General features: G+C 49.2%; 11 protein-coding genes across 11 annotated transcripts; 5 read left to right on the top strand and 6 right to left on the bottom strand.

Moving 5' to 3' along the window:
* Nucleotides 1–465: 465 nt before the first annotated feature.
* On the top strand, nucleotides 466–1185 carry N7509_005325 (uncharacterized protein; the record flags this gene model as incomplete). Its single annotated transcript, XM_056629962.1, has 1 exon — nucleotides 466–1185. The coding sequence occupies one exon, from the start codon at nucleotides 466–468 to the stop codon at nucleotides 1183–1185; it is 720 nt and encodes a 239-aa protein (XP_056489264.1).
* A 590-nt stretch (nucleotides 1186–1775) lies between these two features.
* On the top strand, nucleotides 1776–2210 carry N7509_005324 (uncharacterized protein; the record flags this gene model as incomplete). Its single annotated transcript, XM_056629961.1, has 1 exon — nucleotides 1776–2210. One exon carries the CDS (start codon nucleotides 1776–1778, stop codon nucleotides 2208–2210), a length of 435 nt encoding a protein of 144 aa, XP_056489263.1.
* Nucleotides 2211–2430: 220 nt separating this feature from the next.
* Nucleotides 2431–2751, bottom strand: N7509_005323 (uncharacterized protein; the record flags this gene model as incomplete). Its single annotated transcript, XM_056629960.1, has 2 exons — nucleotides 2431–2666; nucleotides 2742–2751. The coding sequence occupies 2 exons, from the start codon at nucleotides 2749–2751 to the stop codon at nucleotides 2431–2433; spliced, it is 246 nt and encodes an 81-aa protein (XP_056489262.1).
* A 241-nt stretch (nucleotides 2752–2992) lies between these two features.
* Nucleotides 2993–4297, top strand: N7509_005322 (Dyp-type peroxidase; the record flags this gene model as incomplete). Its single annotated transcript, XM_056629959.1, has 2 exons — nucleotides 2993–3043; nucleotides 3386–4297. The coding sequence occupies 2 exons, from the start codon at nucleotides 2993–2995 to the stop codon at nucleotides 4295–4297; spliced, it is 963 nt and encodes a 320-aa protein (XP_056489261.1).
* Nucleotides 4298–5669: 1372 nt separating this feature from the next.
* Nucleotides 5670–7121, bottom strand: N7509_005321 (putative MFS monocarboxylate transporter; the record flags this gene model as incomplete). The annotated part of the gene is made up of 1 exon (XM_056629958.1): nucleotides 5670–7121. The coding sequence occupies one exon, from the start codon at nucleotides 7119–7121 to the stop codon at nucleotides 5670–5672; it is 1452 nt and encodes a 483-aa protein (XP_056489260.1).
* Nucleotides 7122–8164: 1043 nt separating this feature from the next.
* On the bottom strand, nucleotides 8165–11151 carry orlA (putative alpha,alpha-trehalose-phosphate synthase subunit Tps2; the record flags this gene model as incomplete). The annotated part of the gene is made up of 3 exons (XM_056629957.1): nucleotides 8165–8331; nucleotides 8408–10658; nucleotides 10726–11151. 3 exons carry the CDS (start codon nucleotides 11149–11151, stop codon nucleotides 8165–8167), a joined length of 2844 nt encoding a protein of 947 aa, XP_056489259.1.
* A 725-nt stretch (nucleotides 11152–11876) lies between these two features.
* On the top strand, nucleotides 11877–13388 carry N7509_005319 (uncharacterized protein; the record flags this gene model as incomplete). Its single annotated transcript, XM_056629956.1, has 1 exon — nucleotides 11877–13388. The coding sequence occupies one exon, from the start codon at nucleotides 11877–11879 to the stop codon at nucleotides 13386–13388; it is 1512 nt and encodes a 503-aa protein (XP_056489258.1).
* Nucleotides 13389–13901: 513 nt separating this feature from the next.
* Nucleotides 13902–18610, top strand: N7509_005318 (putative anucleate primary sterigmata (ApsB); the record flags this gene model as incomplete). The annotated part of the gene is made up of 2 exons (XM_056629955.1): nucleotides 13902–15848; nucleotides 15902–18610. 2 exons carry the CDS (start codon nucleotides 13902–13904, stop codon nucleotides 18608–18610), a joined length of 4656 nt encoding a protein of 1551 aa, XP_056489257.1.
* A 297-nt stretch (nucleotides 18611–18907) lies between these two features.
* N7509_005317 (nicotinate-nucleotide diphosphorylase (carboxylating)) lies at nucleotides 18908–20068 on the bottom strand (the record flags this gene model as incomplete). The annotated part of the gene is made up of 3 exons (XM_056629954.1): nucleotides 18908–19664; nucleotides 19740–19795; nucleotides 19913–20068. 3 exons carry the CDS (start codon nucleotides 20066–20068, stop codon nucleotides 18908–18910), a joined length of 969 nt encoding a protein of 322 aa, XP_056489256.1.
* A 2287-nt stretch (nucleotides 20069–22355) lies between these two features.
* Nucleotides 22356–23287, bottom strand: N7509_005316 (uncharacterized protein; the record flags this gene model as incomplete). The annotated part of the gene is given in 3 exon segments (XM_056629953.1): nucleotides 22356–22618; nucleotides 22698–22826; nucleotides 22837–23287. The coding sequence occupies 3 exon segments, from the start codon at nucleotides 23285–23287 to the stop codon at nucleotides 22356–22358; spliced, it is 843 nt and encodes a 280-aa protein (XP_056489255.1).
* Nucleotides 23288–23805: 518 nt separating this feature from the next.
* N7509_005315 (uncharacterized protein) lies at nucleotides 23806–24012 on the bottom strand (the record flags this gene model as incomplete). The annotated part of the gene is made up of 1 exon (XM_056629952.1): nucleotides 23806–24012. One exon carries the CDS (start codon nucleotides 24010–24012, stop codon nucleotides 23806–23808), a length of 207 nt encoding a protein of 68 aa, XP_056489254.1.
* Between the last annotated feature and the right edge of the window lie 2839 nt (nucleotides 24013–26851).

Genomic DNA, 26851 nt, shown 5'->3' with positions numbered 1-26851 from the left:
CAATGAATAAGACTGGCCTTTATCTACTCTCACATAGCTCTTGACCGGACCCTACATCCAGAAGAAATATCCTCGGCCCTTCATCGCCACCACCAATCTCATCTTCTTCCGTCTGCATCGTCAGTAACATTTGTGCCATGAATTGGTTGAACGTGTGGCGAGTCCTCGGATTGGACCCACTTTGATGGTTCGGCCTCAGAACGAGTCAAACCCGGTGAAGAATTTCTCAGCCCTTCAAAGATACCCCACCTCGAGCCATATGTATCCCTTAGCGCAAGTTAATTTAGCGCAAGCCATCGGTTGAGCGTGAGCTCCACCACCAGTCCTGGGTCGCGGATCAGTTGTGATTGGGCGGTGTAACATGTGATGAGCATCTTACCCAGGATTCGATATCCTTCAGTAGTTTTTTTTTTGCCCTTACATCCTTCTTCCGGAGTCACTTGGATCCCATACCCAGAATTAAACATGTCTCCGCGGGTCTCCAGCTCCTCAAGCGGAACAGGAAGTGGGCAAGGAACACCCCAGTTCACTTTCGTGACAGAGAACAAGCAGTCGGAAGCGCGGAGCCATGCAATGAGACAACACTGGAAGGGTAGGCATAAGCGCAAACAGGAGTCGAAGACATCGCATCAGAAGATGGCCTTATTGTCGCGAACTCTATTGCCGCAGTTGACGAATGCCCTAGACGAGGAGAGCTCGCCGGGGTTGCAATGGGACAGCGATAACGATAGGGATGCAAGTAGTGGGACGGGTGAGAAGGTGGCGGAGAAGAAACTTGAACCTCAAAATCCTGGCATCCCAGCCCAGCTGTTCTGTGGCATGAGCTACGCTCTTTCGAGCTCAAGGCCTGACCCGTTCCAAACGTGTCCTGTGCATTTGACAAGCAAGCACCAGAAACTTTTATATCATTGTGCGTATTTAGCGTTGAGTTACGCTGACAATCTGGGCTGCTTGCCTGTGGCAAAGCATATGTGCTTACTTTATACAGGGATAAGCACGCATGCGGCTATGATGTTTGAAGACTTAGAAGTTACCGAGTTTAATCCAATGAGAGATGTTTGGTTCCCACTGGACCTTTCAAATGCTTCGTCTTTCAACTGCATTATGGCGCATTCAGCTGCCCACTTGGCTCATTTATACGGTGGAACTCTTCCCGACGAGGAACAACTTCTTCTGATGCCCTGAATTACAAGATTGAAGCTGTTAGGATACTGCGGCTCTGGCTTAGTGATCCGGCGACGGAATTGTGTGATGACGCCTTTGCAGCTGTTGTTCGTTTGCTCACGTTTGAGGTATGGTTTTCTAGTTCGAGTTTGCAGTTGGAAATCGACTAACCGGCTTTGACGTAGCGGTATTGGGGTACCGTGAAAGACTGGAAAGTTCATCGTGATGGCTTACAAAGGATGATCAATGCTAAAGGTGGAGTTGAGGCGTTGCATGAAAACTGGCGCTTAGAACTTGTGGTTTACCTGTGAGTGCAGATTCAAACAGAATAGAGATTGCCATACTGACGATGTAGGGTGTCATTAATGTCGCGGCCGTCATGGCTCGAGTCTACAAATAGTCTCGATCGTATCTCTCACCCGCTTTTATCAACCCCCGTTATGCAGCGCGCAAATTGTCTCGACGTTCAAAAAATCCGCTGCCTTTGGCTGATATCATTCATTCAGGACATGAGGACGTTCATGGGATCGTTTTACTCCACAGGGCTTTCTGGATACCCTATTGCTCATGCGGCAGTCGAGCTTTTGCGTCAAAATTTTCAAAACTCCGCTATGGCATCTTCCTCTAGCCAGAATATTATGGAATGGGAAGAAGAATTGCTCAGTTGTCTTTTCTCTCTCAGCGTGCTGATACAGGACTCGATATCCGTCCTGTCTGATGGTGCGTCAACAACAGCCAATGGACCAAGCACCCTGGATGGACTAGAGATCTACCTACGGTCTTCACAAGACATGTGGATGAATTCAGTCTACAACTTGCGCATTGTCTTGTTTGAAAGCCTTGCAGGACTTTTTGAGGATGGAGCGTCCAAAATGAATTACGTTACGGACCTGGTGCAAGTTCTAGGCACATTGAGTTTGGAAGCACGCCAGGGCGTCGAAAAATGTCTTCTCAATCTGCTTAACAGTCTTGGGGACAATAAAAAGTTAGTGGTAGATGATTGTTGGACGCCGGATTCGCTTTTGTCGTCCATGCACGGGCATTAGTGTGGCACATGTGGCTGTCATGTCATTTTAGGTTTTCTAATTGTCTCATTTCATTATTCAACCAGGGGATAAGTCAACGGATCGGACAGACCTCTCATAATAATAGAAGCCTCGAGTAACATGTTTGTATTTACTTGCTTATTATTTAGATTTAGATTGCATTTAATAACCATAAAGCAAGGAGGAAATGCCGCCCCGAGGTACCATCCAGTATGTAAGATCACATCAAACCTCCGTAGGTCTGGCCCTCTTGCTCGAGCTGCTCATCTTCTTTAATGTATTCCTTAAAGCGGGTTTCATCCTTCTTCAAAATGGAACGAATGCCACCCTCGCTGTCCTCCTGTCCATTTTTCGACTCCTGGTCATCGTGTCCATTTTTGTGGTGATGGTGGTCGAAATGTCTTTCGAAGAAGCCTTCCTTGTGCTCGGTGTTCTGTTGGGTGGGTTGCTGGGTGTCTAATTTCATTGAAACATGGGGTTATGAATGTAATTCGGAGGAGAGTGTAGACATCAACCTATGGTGATCCGTACCTTGAGGCATTTTGCTAGGCGAACTCGAAGACAGATTGCTGTACGATGTGGTTTATTACTAGGTCCGGGATAGAAAGAGATATTGCCGGAGGTATGAGAATGGTGGAACAGTCCTTCATCTCCATGCTATACTTATACCTTAATGATATTATAGTACAAGAATAATTGGGGGTTTAAGGTTAGCTTATGATGTACGAGATACGATCAGCCTTCTTGATCCGGTAATAGTATTTGGCCAATCAGGACTAATGATGTATGGTGCCCCGCCCGTCCGTGGAACTCTGGACCCACTCAAGCGGCTTGTACATACTAGTTCGCTGCGACGCTGGCAAGCTTCGAAGCAAAACAACCCTAGGTGCACTAGGTATGATTGGACGACCAAGTTTGAATATTTACACCTAAGGGGTCCGTCAACCATGAGCCGTGCGAGAAGCATTCTATACAGCTCCAGGTGATTTCTGTTCTGATTCTCCGTTCATACCACTAACGCCTTTCTCGTCTTTGTATCTGTCTACAAACACCATCAAGACTCTGCACCACCTGAAAACCCAGAGCTACCGATACAACTGATCCTTACCGTTATCCCAAAACATCGATGCGAGCAATGGCTAGCATGAAAACCGCAAAATTCCAGCCCGTGGCAGCCCCCCCTCACGCGACACGCAACGTTTCTTGTCTTGACCATCACATCTCCATCCGCAATCCCAACTATCCGCTCAACTCTCGCCGGCATCTCTAGTCATGCCAAAAATATCTGCTCCCGCGATACCGACGCCAAATTCACCTGTATCGTCGGGATTGGCGCTTCCGTCTGGGACTCCATAACCGGCAACCTTCCACGTCCTAATGAACTACACCCCTTCCGCGAAATCAAAGGCGTCAAACACACCGCCATCTCAACACCGGGAGATCTCCTCTTCCATATTCGCTCTGAACGTCGAGACCTCTGCTTCGAGTTCGAACGCCAGCTAATGGATAGCTTCGGTGATACAGTGCATCTCGAGGATGAGACCGTTGGATTCCGCTACTTCGACGCGCGCGATCTTCTCGGCTTCGTCGATGGTACGGCAAACCCCGTCGGTCCTGATGTGCTACCTTCCGTCCTCGTTACTGCTGAAGACGATAATGCACACGCACAAGGAGGCAGTTATATAGTTGTCCAGAAATACGTGCATGACCTACATACGTGGAAAAAGTTGCGATCTGAGCAACAAGAGCAGATTATCGGGCGCACAAAGCCCGATAACATAGAACTTGACGACGCCGAAGACGGGAAGCAGGCGTCACACAAGACACTTAATACAATTGAAGATGAGGAAGGCAACGAGTACGATATCTTACGTGATAACATGCCATTTGGATCGCCGGCCTCCGGTGAGTTCGGGACTTACTTCATTGGGTACACGCGGAGGCTGTGGGTCATTGAGAAGATGCTTGAGCGGATGTATGTAGGACATCCGCCTGGGATGCATGATCGGTTGCTGGATTTTTCAAGGCCCTTGACTGGCTGTGTCTTCTTTGCGCCTTCGACGGATGTCTTGGATCAGCTTGGGTAATAGCAATTCTATATAATTTATAGATATAACGTTTCTTTCGAAGAAGGAAAGCTAGATAATGCCGGTGAGTGGGTTCAGCTAATTAACCTATGAACCACGCCTGCTTTCAATACGTCATTCTTGATTGAATTACATACTCTGTATATATAACTCCATATAAATTAGTATTGAAAAGAAGTCGAAAGAGAAGTGTTGGTGTCATAGATCGTTTAATTATATTGGTAGAATATTGACGACCATCTATGCGCTCTAGCCTCGACTTAAACGCCAGGAGTACCAGCGACTAAGTCGAGGCTGCACCAAGCCAGTGGGTGGGTGAGTTCCTCCACATTCACCACAGGGATAAGAGAGTTCACCATGGACTTCTCTCTCATGAGTTGCAAGAGATGATGCTCGGGTAAATCCGCTTCCATATCCAGAGTATATGCAGGGGAAAGGTTTTTCGAGTTCCGGATTGACAGATTCGATAAGTTGTTTAACAGATTGTGCTGTGTGAAATGTGACAGGACACTCAGGGCAATTGGAACCCATTCCAGTGGGCAGCGTTGATATGCTTTTCGAGACAATCCTTCCTTTCGAATTTCGTTCCACGTTTTGGATCTGGACAAAGGACGGGCTCAAGTACCGATATATTTTTGGAATTTATTCCAAATTTGTCGCACACATGTTTCGTTTCGTACTTGTTCATCATGTCGATGGACGTAAAGACGGCGAGCAACCAGAGCCCCTGAGTGGTATGAATGAGGGGGGAGGGGGTTTTGAAGTCCGCTGGGGAAGACGCGAAGACAAGCTCTTCTCAAGGAGTATGTTTGTATGAGAGTATTTGCGGAACTGCTTTTGTGATGGTGTGTGATGGTGTATGTTCAAAACTGGCGTGGATAACTGCAGGCTTGCTCTCTTCGCCACACTTTGTCAGCTGTGCAAGAGGATGCTTGGATTTGGACAAGTGAGAGAAACTTCGAAGGAAAGAGAATTCAGGAGATGCGGAATGAGGCTTGTTTACATTTTTATGGCGGAAGGAAGGAAGGAAGGAAGGAAGGAAGGAAGGAAGGAAGGAAGGAAGGGAAGTTCATATAAAGGTGGGAAGGAACTACCCGTGCCTATGGCAATCTATAGAAGTCACCGGGCCGATGCCTACCAAGTGCTATTTCTAGTGTTAGACTGGCAGAGTCCTAAAGGGAAATATCTAAACAGTTCTGCTGGGAAGACAAAGGAACCTCTGAAGAAAAAGAAATACAAACGGATGTCTCCGGTGATATGCAAAATTCATTATTAACATTAAGCCTTAGGCCCACTATGTACATTGCCAGTGGTCTATATACTCATCCACGAAATCTATATGCAAGCTATCTCCAATGACCGGCTCCCGTTTTTACACACGAGCAATGCCTGTACCAACCTTGACGATTCTCGCCGCGATCAAAGTCAATGTACCCGCGATGATTGCGCTGCCCATAAACATTTGCGCGTACAGATAGCCTCCATTGTCAAGCTGCACCAAAGCACCAGCAATAGGCGAACCGATCAAAGCAGCAACCGCAACAACACTGAGAACCATTCCCATCCGCACACCCGTCTTCTTCATATCCGTCGTGAGAGTGCTCAATGTAGCAGGGAAGAGCGACTGGATGCCCGCAGCAGACAGACCATAAAAGACCGCGAAGGCCCACAACCCCGACATATCCTTCACAGCAGCCCAGCAATAAGCCACCAAAGCCGTCGCACCACTGAAAGGAATCAATAAATTCAACGGGCCCGTAAACTGATCCGCCAAAAAATTAGGCACGAGTCGACCCACGATTCCAACTCCGTTCATAACCATCAAAAGGTCAATAGAAGTCGTCTGGTCCACGCCAATAATATTCCGACTGAAACTGCCAACATAGAAGAAAGCAATATACAGACCCCAGAAATTAAGGAACATGCCAAGAGCAAAGAGTAGATAAGAAGGTTCCTTAAAAGCAGCCCACTCAACAATAGGTCCACTCTTCCGCGGCGGCAAACGCTGCTTAAAAAATAGCACGCAGGGGATCAACGTAACGACTGAAATCAGTCCAAGTACACGCATCGTCCACCCGTATCCAATCTGCGGCAACAATTTCATGACAACAGCAGGAAATACCAAACCACCCGTCGCCGAGCCCGAAGCAGCCAGACCAAGCGCAATTCCACGCCGACGAACAAAATACGTCGAGATCAGAGCAAGCGTTGGACAAAACATAAGTCCACACCCAATTCCCTGACCCAATCCCTGCGCCAGGAAAAGTTGCCAGTACTCCGTACAAAGCGAAGTCATGAAGATGCAGAAACATTCCAGCGTTGCGCCGATTGTTAACGTGAAGCGGAAGTATCCCGCATCCGTGGCGCGGCCGGAGAATGTCCCGATGAAGAAAAGTAGGAAGATCTGAATACTACCCACCCAGGAGATATCTGAGGGAGATCGGCCCAGCGTCGAGGTGTAGTATGTTTGGAAAACGCCAAAACTGTTGATATACCCCCACGTATTGAAGATAATCATATGGCCCAGTGCTACCTGTAGCCATGCTTGTAAGCCTCCATCCGGTGGAGGACCGATGTCTTTGCCTGACTCGCGCGTTCGGACGACGGAGAGAGTGCGTGCGACGGTGCTGTTGTTTGTTGGTACTTGGGCGAGCTCATTTGGGGAGTCTTCGTTTATTGTTGAGTCGTCGTCGTCGGAAGAGGAGTGGTGTGAATTGGCTTCGAGAGCACCGGGGTCATCATGTTTCTCTGAGAGTTGGAAGTTTGTTTCCTCGACTACACTAGACCTCTTTTCTTCGACTTGGTGGGGTGTTGAATCGGCCATTGCCAGTGATATTTTCAACTGGGATTGAGGATTTGCAATTCAAAGAAATAATTGAGTGGGGGGAGTGAAATGCCGAGTCGATGCAAGTTATCATGTCTTTCTGTACCAGTGCCAGCACAAGTAACGGAAAGACCAAAAGATGAGAAGAAGAAGAAGCAGACAGTGGAGATAAATCAATGTCTCCAAACCCGACTGAAATAAAAATGCCCGACTCCAACTGACTCATGAGCACCGGTGACCCAATTTTTTTCTTCCTTGACCAAAAAGAAACCCGCTTGCCCATCCAAAGTTGAACGGCCTTTGCGCCGATCCTTTTGCGGCAACCGGTAATTCGCACAGATTGCCGAGTACAACACGCCCTTCCGAAGCCACATCCGAAAACGGGTTCCACCTGCAAATTCACACAAATGACTGCAAGTAAGGCTGTGGTGGATGGGGGACAATCGCATTATCATTATCATTATCGGTAGATATCGAACTTGCTCTCCACTTTATACTTAGGTCTGTCACGCCATCCCCACGGGGGATGACTACGTACGTGACCCTGTCAGTCCCCCGCAAAAGAGATGCCCCCCTCCCTCCAATTCGGTTCACGCTCACATGTCTCGGAGTCTGCGGGATAAATCCATATTCATTGCTATCTAATGTCTTTACAGTTCAAGGCTTATGCATCTATGCCAGGGATTATAACAAAACGAGACAAGAAGCCAGAGAAAAAAAAATCCACGGGACAAAAACGTCCAATATGCGCCGGCAACACCCCCGGAAAAGTAAAGTAAAGCAGAGGAGAGCAACCGAAGTTTTAAAAAAAGGAGCAAGCGAGAGAGGAAGCAAAACAACAACAAAAAAACACCGTCCACCGGGCCCCATAGGTTCGTTTCGTATACTACGTGCATGAGATCATGTGGGGGATTGGCGTGGCTTCGATCGCAAAGTTCGCCAAGTCATCCAAGCACGCCCAGCCCGGCATCCCGGGAGCGAGGGAACCCCATGTCAATAATTGGGTGCAATTAAGATCGGATCGGCCCGAATGGTTCTATGTCTCAGTGATCTTGGTTCGGACTGCTGTTAAGCAGCTGGATCGTACCGATGACGTCTGCTGGTTCGAGTAGATGCCAGCTAGCGTCCGTTTGCTTCGAGCTGGCGCCCACTGTGACCGAGTAAACATGGTCTTGGGGCAAACCGGATTTCTTGAGAGCGCGGAACATGTCTGTATACGAGCTATTGTTAGCCAACCCTGTCTTGTACAAATACAACAAGGATATTCTGTCCATCCATTCACATACCTTCGTCCGTAAAGTCATCGCCCAGACACAAGACAAATTCGGGTGCCTTCCCGGGTTCCGGCCCATATTCATTCACCAGACGCGTAGCGATAAAACCTTTGTTGACGAATGTTGGTCGTACTTCCAGGTTGGCCTTGCCCGCCATAACTTCCACGTCCCATCTTTTGGCGACGGTATCCTCAAGGGCCTTGCGGCACTCTCGGGCCTGGAAGGCTCCGTACTCCGGGTCGGCCCGACGGTAGTGCCATGTCAATGCCACTCGCTTGCGCTCGATGAACGCGCCTTGCGTTCGCTCGGTATAGTGCTGGAAAACATCTACCACTTCCTTCTGCCAGCCCATATTGGTCTGCTCCGCCAGATTCTCCCAATCGTCTGAGCGAGGCTGTCGGATGAAACAGCCGTGCTCAGCACTAAGACCAAGCTCGGGGATGTGGCCCATCCATTCATCCAAGAAAGCCTGGTCTCTGCCGCTGATTATCCATACAGCATTTCGGGGATCTGCCGAGAGACTCTTGAGGGTGCGTAATACTCGATCGGACGGAATAGCCGCCTGTGGGTCCTTCACAATCGGAGTCAGAGTACCATCATAGTCGAACATAAATAGACGTCTGCGGGCTTTGCGGTACTGTTTGACGACCTTGGCCCGATCAAGCGCGGGTGTGGCGACGGATTGGTCGAAGGAAGATAGATTGGTAAGTAAGCGATTCAGGAACTGTCGTGACCAGGTGGCAACTGTATTGGTGATAACATGTTTATATAGTTTCAAATGTTGTTCCTTACGTTGCTCGGCAGGCATATGGAGAGCCTTATCGATAGCACCAGCGACACCTACCAAATCCCACGGGTTAATGTGGATGGCGCTAGGCAAGGTGCCCGCGGTACCAGAGAATTCGGAGAGGATCAGTGGACTGTGATTTGTCTGCTGGCAAACGATATACTCCAGACTTGTTGTGTTCATGCCGTCTCGCACTGTGGTAATGAGACCGACATCGGCGACACGTAGGAGAGCAAAATATTCAGACTGTGACAGGTACTGCGGGTAGTATTGAACAGGCGAGAAGCTCAATGAGCCGAACCGGCCATTGATCGTGGAAACCAGATTCGAGATCTGGCCAGCAATGGTGTTCTCCGGGTCTTCCTTTTCTTCCTCCACGCTAGTTGGACTTGTCACCTGGATGAGGACAACTTTGTCACGCCATTCGGGATACCGCTCCAGGAACACTTCGAATGCTTGTAGTTTCTGTGCCACGCCTCGAACGCTATCCAGTCGATCACGGCCAACAATGATTTTCTTGCCCGCATATAGCTTGCGAATACCTGCGACTGCCGTTTCAATATCCGACGCCCCGAACGCAGCCTTTTGAATAGCTCGGGCATCGATTCCGATAGGGAAGACATCTACGGCAACGTGGGCGCCGTATGCGTCCACCCCGGCCGAATTAGATTCGAAGCCTAACACCCGCGTGCAACATGAAGAGAAATGTCGAGAGTATGAAAATGTCTGGAATCCAATCATGTTGGCGCCAAGAACTCCAGTCAAGACTTCCTTGCGCTTGGCAAGACAGCGCACGAATTCACTGCTGGGGAAAGGCGAATGCAAGAAAAATCCAATGTAGACGTTGGGAATGCGTTGGCGCAGTAGGCTCGGAAGAAGAAACAGGTGGTAGTCATGGATCCATACGACATCGCCTTCTTGGTATTCCGCCGCAATACGATCTGCGAACAGCTGGTTCAAGCGGGTGTAATCAGCCCACCAACGCCGCTCCGAGCGTCCGTCTGTGGGTCCATGTTGCTTGTAGTGCAGCAGGGGATATAGCTCCCTCTCGGCATATCGCCGCCATCGACCTTGGTCTTTGAGCAAAATGGTGTCTTGGGGCTCCTCTTGGGCGTCTGACAGCCAGACAGGTACGACTTTGCCATATCGTCCCGTTTCTAATTGACGGCCAAGTGCTGCTCTTTCTTCGCGACCAACACAGATTCCATCAACGAGTGGGTTTGAGGGTGGTTGCTGACTCGCATTGACTGGAACAGGCGCGGCCGCTTTGTTGAGGGGTATATTCGCGTTGTTGGAGCCCGGGGGCAGATTGTTTGCCACGTTGGAGGGTATTTGTTGGAGAGGGGCCTTGCTTTCCAAGATCGGTTCAACTTCTCCAGTCCATCCCACAAGGGTATGTGACCAATGGGTATCATCGGATGCCAGATGAGCAAACGAGTCGAATAAGGCCGAAGTGCCAGACCGGGGTTTCACGATCTGTTACCCCACACAATGAGTCAGTAATTGGCCTCGATTTACAGTGAAGGAATAGTCCAATACATACCCAGTCTGAGCCTGCTTTGAAGTAAAGTTTGTAGGGTATACAGAAGGCGGCACTGATCACTCGCCCACTCAGGCGTAGTCCCGGATGTTCTTCACGCGGGTCGATCCCGGGCGACATTGGTGAAGCCGGTCCTGTCAAGCTTAAACGACGAAGCAGATCCTCCCCGGCGGATGTTTTTCTCCGGGGTTGAGACCCCGAGGAGGGCAAATCTGTTGGCTCCATTGACTCAGTCTTAGCCCCTGGGATGTTCGCAAAGTATGAAGGCGCATCGCTATCGACCGGATGTGTTTTGTCCATATCCAAGCTCGGTGTTGCGTTGGTGGCTTTGGAATATGCTTCGTGATGCAAAGCCTGCATTCCTGGCCCGACAAGCACTGGGTTTGGCTGCTCATCAGGCACATGCGTGGGGCTCGATGATTCAGACATGGCGTGTAGAGTTCGATGTGTTGTAACGGGCAGTTTTTCCCGCGATTGAACTGTACTGTGTGTCAGCACAGGTGCAATTGTCACATGCAGGACCTCCTCCAACACCAAGAAACTTGACGTTGACAGATATGAGCACTGTAAAGGGAGTCACGTACCTCGGGGCAGGGCGGAGAGGTCGAGGGGTAGATCGACACAAGTTTATCGGGGACTAGGGGCGCGCGAGAGCCATGGATGATCGAGAAGACAGCACCAATAGGGTTCAAGGGAAATAAGAAAATAAACGCAAGATGTTCTTTGGGAAGAGGAGTCAGTTGAGGAAGAGGAGGCGTTCGCCGTCGGTGGAGGGGCAAGCGGTGTGTGAGATGCACTGGGGACCGCCGTCCAAAACAGGAACTGACGCTATAGGAATGACGTTGATAGTACGAGGAAGTTGCGATATCAACCACCTTCAAAATAAGGCCTTGGGAAGGTTGGTGTCAAGGGGTTCTCAAGAGGTAATCCAAACCACCAGCACATCTCTGGGTCAAAGTCAAAGTTCTGCACCGATATCGCATTCGTGTTAGTTGGCTGTACCCTAAGGTAATCATCCCGCATTGGGATCGTCCAGGATTGTCTGCCTCAGGCCAAAAGGTCGTGTGGCCTCCGCCCGCGTTCTGCAATTGGTAGAGGTTGAACCTCTTATCTTCACCTCAGCCTCGACATGCTTCCGAGCTAACCACGCTGCTATGCGGCTGTCCGCCCTTCGATCTTCGCGCATTGCCCTCCAAACTCCTCGGCAGCTCCGTGCCAGTGTCTCATCCCCCCAAGATTCCGATGTCTTCGCCAATAACCTTCGGAAAACATTAGACGCCCATCGGACCTCGAATCGAAATCGTCTCATCCGCAAAGTATACCCTCGTTCACCTGCTGCGGGACTTTGGCGGCCAGAAATTCCTCTCGAGAGCCGACCAGAAGGCTCGCCAGCCACACCACCAGCGCCTACAGTAAAGGAGGCCAAGCCCAAAGAGACCACGAGTAGACAACGTCGTCGCCTACGCCATGAAGACTCTGCCTCTCGATCAACGCAAAGTCGACTAGCGGACACATTAATTCGGAGCTCTGAGACTTTACATGATGGGAGTGCTGGGAACCACCCTTGGTTAAACTACTTGGGACCCTCTGGTGGGATCGATAATGCCACCACCTTCCTCAATGCAGAGATTCTCGCATTGGAGCGCTATTTATCTCCAAGCTCTCCGGAGCAAAGTTGGACCGATCAATTGAGTGCGCAGGTAATCGGCTTGTTAAATCCAATTGTCCCTCACACACCGCAACTCATTGGCTCTCGTCAAGTTGGCTTAGCGCTGCCACACTCCGACCTTAATTTCCTCCTACCATTTGAGGATCTCCTTCGATCCCCAGACCGAGCACGAAAGCCAAGTGCCACACGGCCTCAGATCCACGATGCACATCTGCGTCTCCTCCGCCGAGTCAAATCTACCCTCGAGAGCAGTCCATCGTTTGATCAGATTCAACTTTCTGGGAAGCGACGCTTTATTCTCGAGGCTCGTCATCACCCTACGGGATTACTACTGCGATTTCACTGTGGTGAAAGAGCCCCGGAACTCATGGATTACCTGAAGAACTATCTGGCTCAGTATCCTACTCTCCGTCCCCTGTACATGGCTACTCGAGCCTTGCTTGAAGCCCGGGGTTTATTTGGATACTCGCAGTCGGGGATCAGACCAGATGCTCTCGCCATGCTCTTAGTTGCTTTTTTGAAGTTGAACCAGAGTCGATTCTCGGTGCCTTTTAATGTCGGAGAGCAGTTTCTGACTTTCTTGAAATTCTATGGCACTGACGTTGACCTTCAATCTACTGGCATTGCGGTCGATCCCCCAGGATTCTTTGGATTCGAGAAGATACATGACTCTGAACAGGGAAATACCAACACTGCATGTCTGCGTGGCCAACGATCTCTCATCAACGCAAAAAGAACCGCAGTTTCCCGAGGCAACATGCCGGCTGGGCAGAGGCTATGCATTCAAGATCCAACACATTATATGAATGATCTGGGCAGATCTTGTACACGGACTGCTGAGTTGCAGAATATCTTTTCCACTGCCTACAAACAGCTTTGTGACTCTTCCCAGGACTGGAAAGATACGGACAAGGTTGACTCGATTCTTGCTTCTGCGCTACGGGCAAATTTCGACCAGTTGGAAACACTGCGAGAAAGCCTTGTTCCTAGTGACTGAGGGTCTGTTACAGTCGAAATCGACTTACAATTGTACATTATTAAGATACCCTACATAGATAATATATACCCAACTCTTTTGTCTTTCCCATCCACTACATCTTGTTGTTAGATAGCAGTAGAATAGGTAGGTGGCATTAGCCCTCCCTCAGTTCTGCCGTGGAAATAGTGCAAGTTATTACGGGCAACGGGCCGTGTCGATAAGACAGGCCACCCTTGGAACCTTCCCAGGAACGCCCGATGAGCATCGAAAAGAACCAGGGGACGGCAGCTCCTGCTGTGGTCCTCAACCTTTCTTGTTTTCTTTCCGATACATCTACTTTAAACCTCAAATGAGAGCTATCAAGATTTCATATACCTCTCAGCGCCGTTAATCTGCCAATCATTGTGGGTAAACGCACAGCTGGGTGGAGACCCAAAACACGCTTGGGCGCCGTCACCATGTCGACCAGGGCCCCAGTCACAACACCTCCGATCGTCACAGGCCCGCTCTCGGTGCGCATCCCCTCTTCTCATGAGTCTGGCGCATTCCTTACCCCAGACGAACTATCGCCCCTGGATGCCGATTTTGGCGCTTCCGACTACTTCATGGCCGAGGACGCGCGGGGGGGTTCACCCCCCGAGTACCATCGACGACTCGATAACATCCAACAACGAAGCGCACGATGCGCGCGATGCCCAAGACGACACCACGACAATGTCTGCGCACACCGCGGATCCAGACTTAGAAGGGCTGGACTTCACAGCGACGACGTTTCCAGACCCCGATGACACCAGTGTGCTGCCCCCCCTTGACCGACCGCGACGACAGCAGTCTATTCCCTTGTCCAGCGAAAATGGCGATCACGAACGGGTCAACAACCAAACATTAATGGAGGAGAATGAGATGCGTCGGAAGCTGATGGACATGGAGTCAAGCTTCCTACCTGAACCGTCGACAATTGAGGTAGCCACGGCTGGACCAACAGCTGGCGCCGACGATACTTATCTGGTTGGGGTTGGTGGTGGCCACGATCCCAACAACACAGACGGACAAAACGAGTCATCACAATTTTCCTTCATCCCACCATCAGAAAGCTACCAGGATGCAGAGCAGGATCGAACCGATCCTGTTGAAGCGGGCGAACGCCGGGATGTTGATAATGCCCAGACCTACAATACACAACAAACAGAAAATGAGTCGACGTTTGATTCGCTAGCTTCTTCACCCTCAGCAGCTGCAACTTACCGGAGTACTTTCCATGACCAGAATTTTTCATCCGAACCCGCCCCCAACGCCATTCAGTTTACCCACGATGAACCATCTTTCAGGTCTCAAATGTCCCAAGCCGAGAACGAATCGCAGCTCACACCCTCAAAACTCGGCCAAAGCTCTCGCAGTATCTCGCCAGGTCCATCTAGACTATTCAGCGACCAGAGCGGTAGTGTTGCTAGCAGAAGATCAAGTCGGCCTAAATACCTAACTAGCCGCCAGTCCGCCAATCGACTATCGCACTCTTCGATCGCAAGCAACAACACCGAAACGACACACAGTGATGCGACATTAGGTGCTGATTTTGCCCTTCAATCCGGCGGCGCCACCCCTGAGAACTGGGGCAGTCTCAATGCGGGAAGTCGCGCTCATGTCACACGAACAACCAGCCTTGGCAGCATGGCATCTGGTGTATCAGGCTACAGCGAAGAGAACCCTTTCGACAGGCGCAATGCGACTGGACCTCCCGATGGTGGTCTGCAAACCTTGGAAGAGGAAGGCTCGCCGCGATCTTCAAGACAGACTGGCTTCGACGAAGGAGGTCCTGTTACTCCCAAGGCTAAACCCCAGAGCTCTTTCCCCAGTGATACGGTGATTGCGGAGCGCATCAAGGGCATCCAAGTACCCAGTACCTTCGTCCAAAAGTTTCGCGAAGACTATGGCAACACGGGTCCTTCACCTGAGAAACGAGCGGGGGCTGCAACCCCTGCATTCGGTCGAAGTGGCCGTAATATGACTCTGAAGGAACAAAGCAGCACCATTGACCGTCTCTCAAAGGAGAACTTCGATTTGAAGATGCGAATCCATTTCCTCAACGAAGCGCTCAACAAGCGGTCCGAGGAGGGCATCAAAGAAATGATTTCCGAGAATGTTGAACTCAAGTCCGACAAGCTGAAACTTCAGAAAGATAATCAAGGTTTGAGGCGTAAGATTCGCGACTTGGAAAAGCAGATGAAGGATCAACAATCTGATAAGGACTCCATGGTCAATCATGACCCCGAAGCGTCAGAAGATGACCGAGACTCGGCTCAAGATGGAGAGATTGTCTTCTTACGCGAGCGAGTTGAAACCTATGAAATTGAGATCGAACGCTTGAGAACGGAGAGCTTGGCCAGAGAATCTGAAAAGCGACGTCTCGCAGAGATGGTCAAGTCTCTGAATGAGAATCGAACAGGAGGCTCTGATGATGCAGGCGCAAGGGAAGAAAGGGTCAGTTTTCACACAACACTTATACGAGAACAAGCTGACATACTATACTCTAGGACATGTGGAAAGACATGTTGGAAGCGGAGACTGCTGCTCGTGAACAAGCCGAAGAGGAGAATCGTAATCTCCGAGACGAATCTATTCGTCTTCGCAGCGAGATTTATACAGCTACGGGTGTTCCAAAGTCAGGGCAGTATGAACGGGGCGAATCAACCGTTTCACGACAATCTAGCAGAGATGGCCACCGCGGTGCATTGATGAGTACCTCGAGCAGTACCTTGATGGTGGAGCTTGAACTTCTCAAACAGGAAAACGCAGAGCTTAGGAAAGAGGTTAGCGCTCAAACCTCGATGCTCACATCTCGAAACCGTGAGAAGGAACGCCTCTATCAGGAAATTGAAGAATTGAAACTTGGCCAGCGACGAGATGGTCGATCTGTGGCCGGAGACAGCATATTTGACCGTTCTGCGTCTCGTGCCTATGGGCGACCAATGTCGGAGCCCAGTGATGCCACTGGGGTGTCCCGCGAAGAAATGGATCGCGAAGAGCTCGAGGCTCGAAATGGACAACTACGCGACCAATTGTCGACTCTCAAACTCGATAACCAGGCCATTCGAGCCCAAGTAGATGATTACGTTGGAGAGCTCGAGGCTCTTGATAAGGCCTATCAGGCTGATGTCGACCAGGCGGAAGAGGAAATACAAAATCTCCAACAAGAGCGTGATCAAGCAATTCAGATGGCAGATGAACGCGATGCTGCCTTCCAAGATCTTCGTGCAGAAGCTCAAGAAGAACTGGATACTCTTGGAGAGGAGCTGGACCAGAAGATTGTCGAGTGTCAACGTCTGAACGAAGACCTCCGAAACCAGGATGAGAACCTCAAGGTCTTACAGGCAGAGATGCGCTCGGCCAGCGAGGGCATCATTCGACTCGAGGAGGATGCGCAGAACAACCTGGAGCGGTACAAGGCTGTTCAGCAAGAGTTGGAGGAAACCAACAGCGAGTTCGAGTCTCTTGAGAAGAGCTTGTTCGAGGCCAATACCAAGGTGCAACGCTTGACGGTGCAAATTGAGTCCAGCCAGAACGAGATTGCTTTCCTTCGGGAGGAGCAGGAAGTCGATAAGATTCGCATTGGAGATCTGGAATCCGAGTTGAAGACCTACCACATAAGCCTGCATAGTGAGAAGGAGAAGACCAGGGAACTCGAGCAACGCCTGGCAGACGAGAGGCATCAACGTGAGGTCGTCGGCAGCAAAGAGAAACAAGAGGTTCAGCGCATCATGAATGAACTGAATCGGGAAGCGTCGTCAGCTAAAGAAGAGGCACGACGTTTGAAGAAGAGCCTTTCAACGCAAGAGATTGAGGCTAACACTTGGCGAGAACGATTGACGGATCTGGAGAATAATCTTCGTGAAACCCTGGGAGATCTCAGCGGCAGTCGAACAAGTCTGATTTCCAACATCATGAAGCTTCAAAAGGAACTCGAATCCACCGCGCTCGAGTTGGAGAGCGTACGACAACAACTGGACGAGAAAGAGACGGTTCTCCGTAACCGGGATGCTCTTTTGGAAAGCCATGGACTTGAGTCCCGCAAACTCTCTGAGCTCCTGGAACGTGAACGACAAGCTCGCAGGGCTGACAAGCAATCATTTGAACAATCACTCAAGTCCCATCAACAAGCATCGCGGACTATCACCCAGAGCAACTCTCGCATCACGGACCTAGAAATGGCTAGGAACCAGGATCGCAAGCGATTCACGTCTCTCGAACAGCAATTCCGTGACCAACTTAGTGAGCGCAACACATTGTTCCTCACTGTCTGGAAGAGACTTTCTGCGCTCTGTGGTCCCGATTGGGCTCATTCGAACAGCTTGATCAATGGCAACTTGCCAAGCCAGGAAGTCATCGGCAATATCCTCTTCTGGCCTGGTTTCAACCGGAATCTAATGCTTGCCATTAAAACTGTCGAGGGGGTGATTTCAGGTTTCAAGGGTCGCGCCAGAAGCATCGAGCATGACTTGACCAAGCAGTACCACAACCTTGAAAGCGCTTTTGCCCAACGAGTCCGGAGACTCGAACGGGTCGAGGAAGCCGTCAAGAACCTGCGCAATGGACGTGGCCATTCAAGTTCGTCTCCCGAGGTCAGCAAATTGCGTGGTGAAAACCGACTTTTGAAAGCAGAGATCAACCTACTCCAATCTAATTCTCGTGCCCATGGATCTTCTTCTGCGGCCACTGCGGCTGTACTGGCTTCTGGGTCTCGATCTCCATCGATTGGTTCCCCCGCGGACCTTGAGCGTTCGTTGACGCGCCAGAACTCGACATCGGGGACCAGCGAGAAGCCACGCTCTGATAGAAGCATCGCACGCCACTCCACAGGCCTGCCGCAGCCCTCTCACACCTCGTCGACGAGCACATTGACCAACAATGTAGGTGCAATGACACATCGCACACGCGGTAGCGGTGGGACTGGAAATTGGGAAGGGGATAACGAGAAATGGATCCACCGTCTGCATGAGCTAGAAAAGCGACTTAAGGCCGAGCGTGAAGGCCGCCTTCTCGACCGCAATGGAGCACGCAAGCGATTGGAAGAACGTGATGCCGATATCAAGAATCTCCAAGATCAACTGCGACGAGAGCGCACCAGACTTGGACTTGGCTCCCAAAAGACCATCACGGAGAATGGACGCAATCGCCCACAGACCTCCGATGAAGCCCCGAGCTCGAGTGAAGGGGAGGGCTTTACGGTGGATATCGAAGTCTGAACTGTGTTTTGAATTAATAGGTTGATGCAGTAATGCCTTTGTGTACTATATACCCTTTATCAGCCTTCTTTTTTTCGTTTTTGTTCGCTTTTCTGTTGCATCTTGCCTACACTCTGTCTTGCGATGTTCGGGATTACGATGATCATGAGAGGCGTTGGACTGGACTGGACTGGACTGGATCCGATCAACATTTTTCCTTACCCTTCTTCTCTTGTATCTCTATTCAAATACATTTTATTGCATGGATACACGTTTCACTATTCATCTAATTGATATACATAACCTTCAAGTTGATATCTACCGCAGCGAGACCTTGAGCGAGAAATCCACAATCCCAGTTCCCTGGTGAATAGAACTGGTCGACAGAATATCCACATCCGGGCATGTATAAGCCGCAGCATTATCCTCCGTCAACCCACCACTAACCTCAATCAAAAACGCACGCCCCTTCCCAGCCCACTCCTCCTTAAGCACCCTCGCCGCCTCCCGCACCCCCTCGGGCGTAAAATTATCCAACATAATAACATCAGCCCCAGCCCCAATAGCCGCATTCGCCTCCACAACACTCCGACACTCAACCTCAACCTTAGTCGCAAATCCACCCGCACTCTTCGCAGCAAGCACAGCCCTCGGAATCGCCGCGGCAATAGACTCAATCGAATTCGGATCAAGCCCTTCACCCTCAACATCGACACCCCCATCAGCCGCGGAGCGGTTATTAGCACAGGCCCACACGTGATTATCCTTCAGCATGGTCATATGGCTCAGATCATGACGATGAGGGTCCGCGCCACCGACGAGAATTCCGTACTTCTCAACGACGCGGAATCCGGGTGTTGTCTTGCGTGTTCCGGCTAATGTGCCCTGCCATCCTTGTGCGCGGAGCGCGGAGAGCATGGAGGCGCTCTTTGATGCGATGCCTGAGCAGCGGGCGAGGATGTTTAGGGCAACGCGTTCGCCGAGGAGGATTTTGCGGACGGGGCCCCGGACTGTTGCGCAGTGGTGGTGGGGGTTTAGGGAGAGGGGTTGGCCTTCTTTTATGTGCCATTCGATTCTGTTGTTGCGTGTTAGTTGGAAGGTTTGTTTCCCATGCTGAGGGTATATAGACTCAATTTGAGGGGAAACGTACTCGCATCCAAGTTGTGAGAAAACCTCATCGACGAAGGGGATGCCGGCGATTATTCCCTAGTCATATTGCATAACAGATCAGCCTGGGTCTCAACTCATAATGGGGGACCTCCGGATTTTGATTTCCTTCCATATCGGTCTGGTCTGGTGGCCGGTTGGTTGGTTAGTACTCACCTTGCTCTTCCCCAGTAACCGAGCTTCACCCTCTGACTCGCCGACAACGAAACCGCCATAGTCCAGGCTGGGACAGTCCTCCTCTAGCCAGTCGGTAATTTGGCGCTTGTAGTTGCCCGGCAGTAGATGCCTGATATCACCGTATGTAGCTGCCATTGTGTTGGAATTGATTTGAATGTTGCGTGAACTTAAGGTGGGGGAGATCTGCGATGACTGCACTTTTGAATCTCCCCGCGCGGGGTCGGGGAGAATCGGAGATGGGAGAGATGGGTCACGTGTATTCTATAATTCTGGGGTGTTTTGTCAATTCAAGTTTGAGATATTATTATTATTATCTGGCAGTGGTATAATATAGTGATAAAATTCATCTGGAATTTTTCTTATTTTTGGGGGGTTGGTGCATCAGAATAAGCAACCCGGCCGTGCTCGGGCTTCTGCAGATACGTTTTGCGATAGTCCCATTCTGGTTCAACTCGGCAGATGGAACAGATAGGAGCGCAAGATACCGCATGCGGGAAATCTCATAGGGTGCATCGGAATAAACGTCACCACTTTACATAAACAATGTCTTTCTCGACTCCTATTTCAAAATACGCTATTCGGCGAGTCTTTCCAGATTCCCTTTACAGTCGTGATAACAACATCACGATAACTCTTGTATCAGTCCTTTGCGGTCTTTAGTGTGTCTAGGATAACTTTCTACCGATTAGCTGAATTCCAGGGGGTAGTGCCAGATAGATCTATTACTAGCAATGGAGTAAAGGTCAAATCCATTCTTAATTGTTTATCATATCAGATCAAATGATGTTTTACTTAGCGCCCAACCAGAGTCGTATGCATAGCTGCCTGACTGCAGCCTTGCAATGTAATATTTCAAAGAGCCTCACTAGCACAATTTAACTTTAAATAAGACTTGATCTCAAGGACGTACGCTTAACACATCCGGACATCTTTCTTCCAATATTCATCTTTTCGGCTTGCCTGAATTATGCAATCTTCGAAGCAAGCCCCCTCACCGAGTCTCCAATCGTCAGAAGTCTTACCGAAAACCTCTTCAAATACACAAGCAAGCGCCTCAAACGGCTCGTCGCCTTTTGGGAATGGACGGCCAAGCACCATCCATGACTACTGCCTGAAAAAGAATCACGAAGGTCATACAAAGTGTATATGGATTTGCATGAAGAAGGGGAAAAGATGGATTGCCAAAGATATAAATATCGAAAAGACAGGCTACGTGCTCGGAATTACGGAACTGCGCAAACAGTGTAGTTGGTGGAAACGGCATTCCCTTTTTTCTGTCGTGGAAGTCAGAGAAGTTATGGTGAGGTGTGTCTTGATCCGCACCGATTAATGGCTCTGACGAATGTCCTAGTTCCGGTGCGCCAAGTATGACAAAACCACCGAAGAAATCTCTGTGTATGTTAGAGACTTTGATTACGACACCAGAATAGCAGACATACAGAACGCCATCCAGCACTCCGCCCCAGTCACAGACGTATGGGAATGCGGAGTGGATATCATGGGGGAAAGTCACGCCGACGGTATGGATTGCCCTAATTCAGCCTGGGATGAAATAGAAAGCAAACTCTACTGTTCTATCCAGCATTCCAGAAAGTTAAAATTACGGAAAGATGTATATCAGTGGCTTCCGGCAATGGTAAAGTGCTATTGGCAAACCGGAATTCAAACAGATGACCTTGAATTTCTCGAAGCTGGAAATTTTGTGACTTCTTATAGGTATGAGACGCTATACCTTTTCCTATTCAATGCCTGCCATCTGATTTTGCTCTATAGTTCTCTTGCGTTGGATACCGGGTGTGATGCAACGAGTCCCTATGGCCAGGTAATATATGGATTTGAGTTGATTGAAGGCTGGCACACACGCTATCTTATGTTTCTTGTCATGGCGAGTCTCTTCCTCAGTGCTTGCGTTGTTGCTATTACAACTGCGATTTTACAGGACTTTGAAGCGGGCTTGACAGCAGGATCATACGCACTTGCGATCACAACGGTAGTTCTTGCTGTCTTAACCTTCCTCAGTGCTATCATTTAAGTAGTGTTACTACCTTATTTTTATCAAACCCCATTTTTTAGTTCCACCTGCAGCACGAGCACTCAGCCTTTGCTATAAATCCCATCCTTATTTCATATAGTGACATCTTGATTTAGATAGCTTCCAAAATACCTAGCTTTAGAGTACATTTTGAGGTTTCGAAGAAAAAGAGCCTAAGAGAAAAAAAGTGGTGAAACTGATTTCGATTCTCCCTGTATCAGTTCAGCTATACATATGATAGTTCCATTTACTCAGCTCAAGCTATAGCAGTCTCAAGCTAGTAACCTTGATATAGTACTAGTAATAGTCGCTACCTAGTACAAAAATCTTTTGCCTGCATTTCGACAGTCCAATCATGCCTCAGTGCATGGAGTAGAACCGTCATCTAGATCAAAGCTCGTCCTTAGTAGGTTTTCCGTCACGCCCGTTAGGTCCTAACTGATAACCACTGCTATCCCGTGTCCCATCCGGGTGTTGGTGATAATCCACGCCAATCCATCCATTATTAGGGTTCTCCTCACCCTGTACATCCTCCTTGACCTGTTTCCGTGCAACGGCCTTGAAAAACAAATTGGTTCCAATCTCCGCACTTCCCAACAGATGAGCAGTGAAGATGATATCCTCACCTTTATGGCTCAAATACACCTCAGGGTCTGTGGGAAATTCACCTGATTGGCAATGGCAATTAGCACTGGAAAATTCACATCAAAGAGAAAATAAGCAATCACATACCTTTACACTCCCTCTCCCCCTCCCCAGCAAACAACCCCAACATCTCCAAAATAACCCCTGGCGCAAAAAAACACCACCCCATCAACCACGCAAAACGACTTCTGCCCAGGATGGCCCTCAATCCACCCCCTAATCGTACTGGGTAACTGATCAAGATCCGCCCGCACAACACGAAATCCATCCGGATGCTTAGGCATATTATAATCACCCGGATACGGCTGACCCGTAAACAGAGCCTCAATCTCAGCCGCAGCCCATGCGATCTGCGGGTGGAGATTACTCGGGTCCAGCGGGTAGATCTCGGCGCTGATATCTGTTGATGTTTCGCAGACGACGTTGTAGGGAAATTTCTTCACGGGCTGAGCGCGAAGATCGCGGAGTTTTTGGGCTAGGTCTGTTGCGATGGGGTCGTTGGCTTTTTTGGCGGAGGCGATGGAGCGCATTAGGTCGAGGGTTTGGTGGCTGCCGCCATAGTTTATTGTGAAATGTTGTTCTTGTTCTGAGGTAGCGGTTGAGGATGAGGATGAGGCTGAGGTGGTTGCGGATGCTAGTGGTAGCAAGGCCACGGCGAGTAGGTGGTGGATTCTCATGCTTGTTTTTTTCCCCCTTTGTGCTATTTTTTGGAGGGTTGATTTTTAAAGTGGCTTTGAAATGGGGAAAATTGTGAGCTCAAATATGCTTTCGCAGACGGCAAATCTTGCTACTCGTAGACTAGGTTACCCTAAGGCAGCACCTGGGAGCCTTGCGGCTCTCCACAATATCGTATGCATCTGTGGATCATTTGAGCCCTGGAAATGACTACTCCACATAAGAAACCCATCATTATAGTATTAAGTAGTAAAGATGCAAAGGAGACATACTTGTACGTGAAGCAATGGGTGTAGCTACTGTAACATTAAGTAGCAGGGCTCAAAAACATGGTGAGAAGAACAGGAGGAATGAGAGTGCCACTATAAATCTCCGCGATTCACGCAATAACTGGCGGGCGATTTAAATGAGCCCACCATACCCCATTCGCACTTCACAGGAGAGATGACCGTTGATGTTGATAGTAGTCCCCATTCCTGCATCAGATCAGATATTTTATGATTCCTTAGCTCCGATCCGATTAAACCGTAGTCTCGTATGACTCCTTATCGGCCTTTCGATTCATCCACCGACGATAGGCTACTAGGGAGACAAGGCCGAGAAAAACAATGAAGACGATGACGAAGACCAAAACGACACCGCGATTCTTGTCCGCCCAATTGCCTCGTTTCATAAGGGGCTGAATATTGAAAGGACGTTCTTGTTCGATTGAGTTGATGACTAGCATTTTGGTGAGGTGGTAGTCCCCTGTTGGGTTTCAGACAGCCTACTCTCAGGCCAGGTTGTCTGTGGGAGATGAGATTGCGGCAGAGTTGTGAACGTAACCGTAGCCGATTGAGCAGTCTCCGAGTGTGTGGTCGCCAATGGGAGTGATTGTTTGGCTGCCAGTTGACATGTTAGAGAAACTGTTTTTCTGGAGGATGATCGTTTACTGACGCTGTCCAGCAAGACCCCTCGACACCGGAGAAGTAATAACGAAGTGAAAGGGCAGTTGCACGGCGTGATGTGTGAGGTTTCCCAGATCTTATGTTCCTGACAATGTCAAGAAATGAGGAGTGGGAAGACGTCGTGGTTGAACAAAAACACATAGAGATTGTTTGTTGACGTTGATGTTGGTGTTGTTCAAGATGGGAAGTCACGGGTAATGGTGAGGTAGGTATGATGATTGAGAAGGAAGGTGTGATGGTGAGGGGGTAATCAGTGACGCTGCTGGTTCCTGCCGAAGGAACGGGTACCTTGAACTTTGATGGGGAAGTTGATGGCACCCAGTGACCTAATGGGAGTGTCACTGCTGGGGTCACTTAATCGGTGTAATCATAACAACATTCTCGTCATCACAATGGTTCAAACCGGATCTGCACTCATCCAGCAAGTATTTAGTTGAATACTGTAGTCTATATTTGAGTTTCTGGCTATAGTATTTATAGGTAGTATCTACTAGTATGGATCCTGCAATTATGTTAGTAGAGCCAACCAAGATATTGCAAAGCAAAGCAGCACTGGTCACAAAGGAAAAGCCTGGAGATCCTCAAAACAAGAGAGAGGAAGTTGATAAAGCAGAACAAAAAGAGGGTATCTATAGAGCATCAATGAGCGCCACAAAGCAAAAACGAAGATGTTTGCAAAGAAAAGAGACACATGCTGCAAGGCGCAGAACCAAGGTCTTAGCCGAACTTGTATATGTATATACTACTAGTAGGCAAAAGAGTCAGATCATGATAGTAATACTAGTACTGAATACTAGTATTCATCAAACTTTGCTCAACTATATTATCAAGTATTACTATTAGGCACAAGTGAACCGGCGAGGCTTGTTATGTCTAGCAGATGCGTTGACCTGACTCACATCCATCGAGCTGTATATCTGTTGATATAAATTCCTGGCTAAAGTACCTTTACCATGCATTCTGAATTACCTACAGAGAGTCCACTTCATTGAATCTTGCGATCACAAGTTAGTACAATTTATACATGCGACTTTATGCTTTTTATGCAACCTTCTCTACATCACTCTATGACTACTTGATTTAAGGTTAGCAATCAATAGAATTACGCACTACCTTCTAGAAACTATAGCCTTAATCCATATTCCATCTGGAATCTCATACTTCTCGAGAACGGCTTCGGATGTACACAATTCCGTATACCCGTGTTCCGTCTGCTCGGAATGTAAAAACCCTGTGGCGGCGCTGACTCCACAGTATCCAGAGATAAGAGATCTAACCAGAAACAAGCGGCAAGACCACGCTATTCAATAGACCCAGCCAAGAATAAGCTAGCAGTTTCAGACAGAAAAAGCCTCAGCCTCAGCCCAGCCTCAACGGATGTACATACATACGGTGTTCCGTTCTCCGCATTCTTTCTATTCTACGGACATGAAACAATAACAAGGCTATAGTGCGAGTCCAAGCGCCCGCACTATTCATTTGGGTGGTAAAGTAAAATAGCTCCGGGCCGATCGGTCGATCTCAGCATAAAATAATACACTATTCACGCCAAGCATCCATAACGGGCCTGCCAGACTAAATAGCGCAATGAAAAGAAGGTTCGGGACTACGTACAAGATGAATAGTAGGCATTTTCAGCCCCAGCCACGCACACGACACGGACACGGGAGAATAGCTCCGATCCCGACCCGTTCTATGCCCCCCCCCCCCGTTCTATCGTTCTATCCCACGTTCTAGAAAACCAAGAAGGAACCCACAAACTACCACGTCAGGAAAGACTATACAATTCCAAACCGCCTGGGCGGGACAGGGACAACTTAACCTCCGGAAAACGGCAGACGGCAAACGGCAAACGGCACAGACCCGATCTGATACCCCGTTCGTACGGTACAAGTGTATGTAATAATGGCTCCATCGAGCGATTTTTGATTTTCTTTTGGGCTTAGTCTGTTTCCTTCTAGAGTTGATGGATTATATATTCCGCCCTATAGTAGTTCCATCCAGGGCGGACTGAGCAAGTTTGTGTGTGGGAGTGGGGCCTTTCTTCAACGCTGAACGAACAGAAGCCACTTACACTCCAGGGCTTCCACGAGTACCACAGCAAAGCAGGTTCTGCTCCTATATCCATTTACTATAATTTTCTAACTTAAAGTAGCCTGTGGGCCAGGGACCTTACCAGAAAAGTATACCAAGGAACCCCTGCTAGAGTTTAAGCAACGAGAATAGATCGGGTCCTGTCTGTTCTGTCTGTCCGGATCGGGTAGCCTTTGCGTAGAAGGCGTATCGTGTCAGCAGGATTATGGTGAACAATGTACAAGACCATACTACATTCGTACCTACACAATGCAGCTAAATGTACAAGTATATTTCAAATGTACACTATCGGACCCGACCGACTATCGTATGATCCCCATGTCCAAATGAGTGTGAACTAGCATGGGCCCAGCGTACAGGGTCAAAAATTAGCCAAAACAAGAAACAAAATCACCTTTTCCAGATTAGGGTTTGTCAGCGGTCGAACTCTTTCCACCGCCGTACATAGCGTATGTATGGATGTACACTATGGATGTACACTACACCCAAGATCGGCCGCAAGTGGAGCGGACCCTCCGAATCGCC

The sequence above is a fragment of the Penicillium cosmopolitanum genome (assembly GCF_028827165.1).
Source record: "Penicillium cosmopolitanum strain IBT 29677 chromosome Unknown utg000006l:49.0-5199605.0:1.0-5204138.0, whole genome shotgun sequence".
Classification (NCBI taxonomy): domain Eukaryota; kingdom Fungi; phylum Ascomycota; class Eurotiomycetes; order Eurotiales; family Aspergillaceae; genus Penicillium; species Penicillium cosmopolitanum.
The sequence above is the reverse complement of the archived record's forward strand: the minus strand, read 5'-3'. Positions and strand labels throughout refer to the sequence as shown.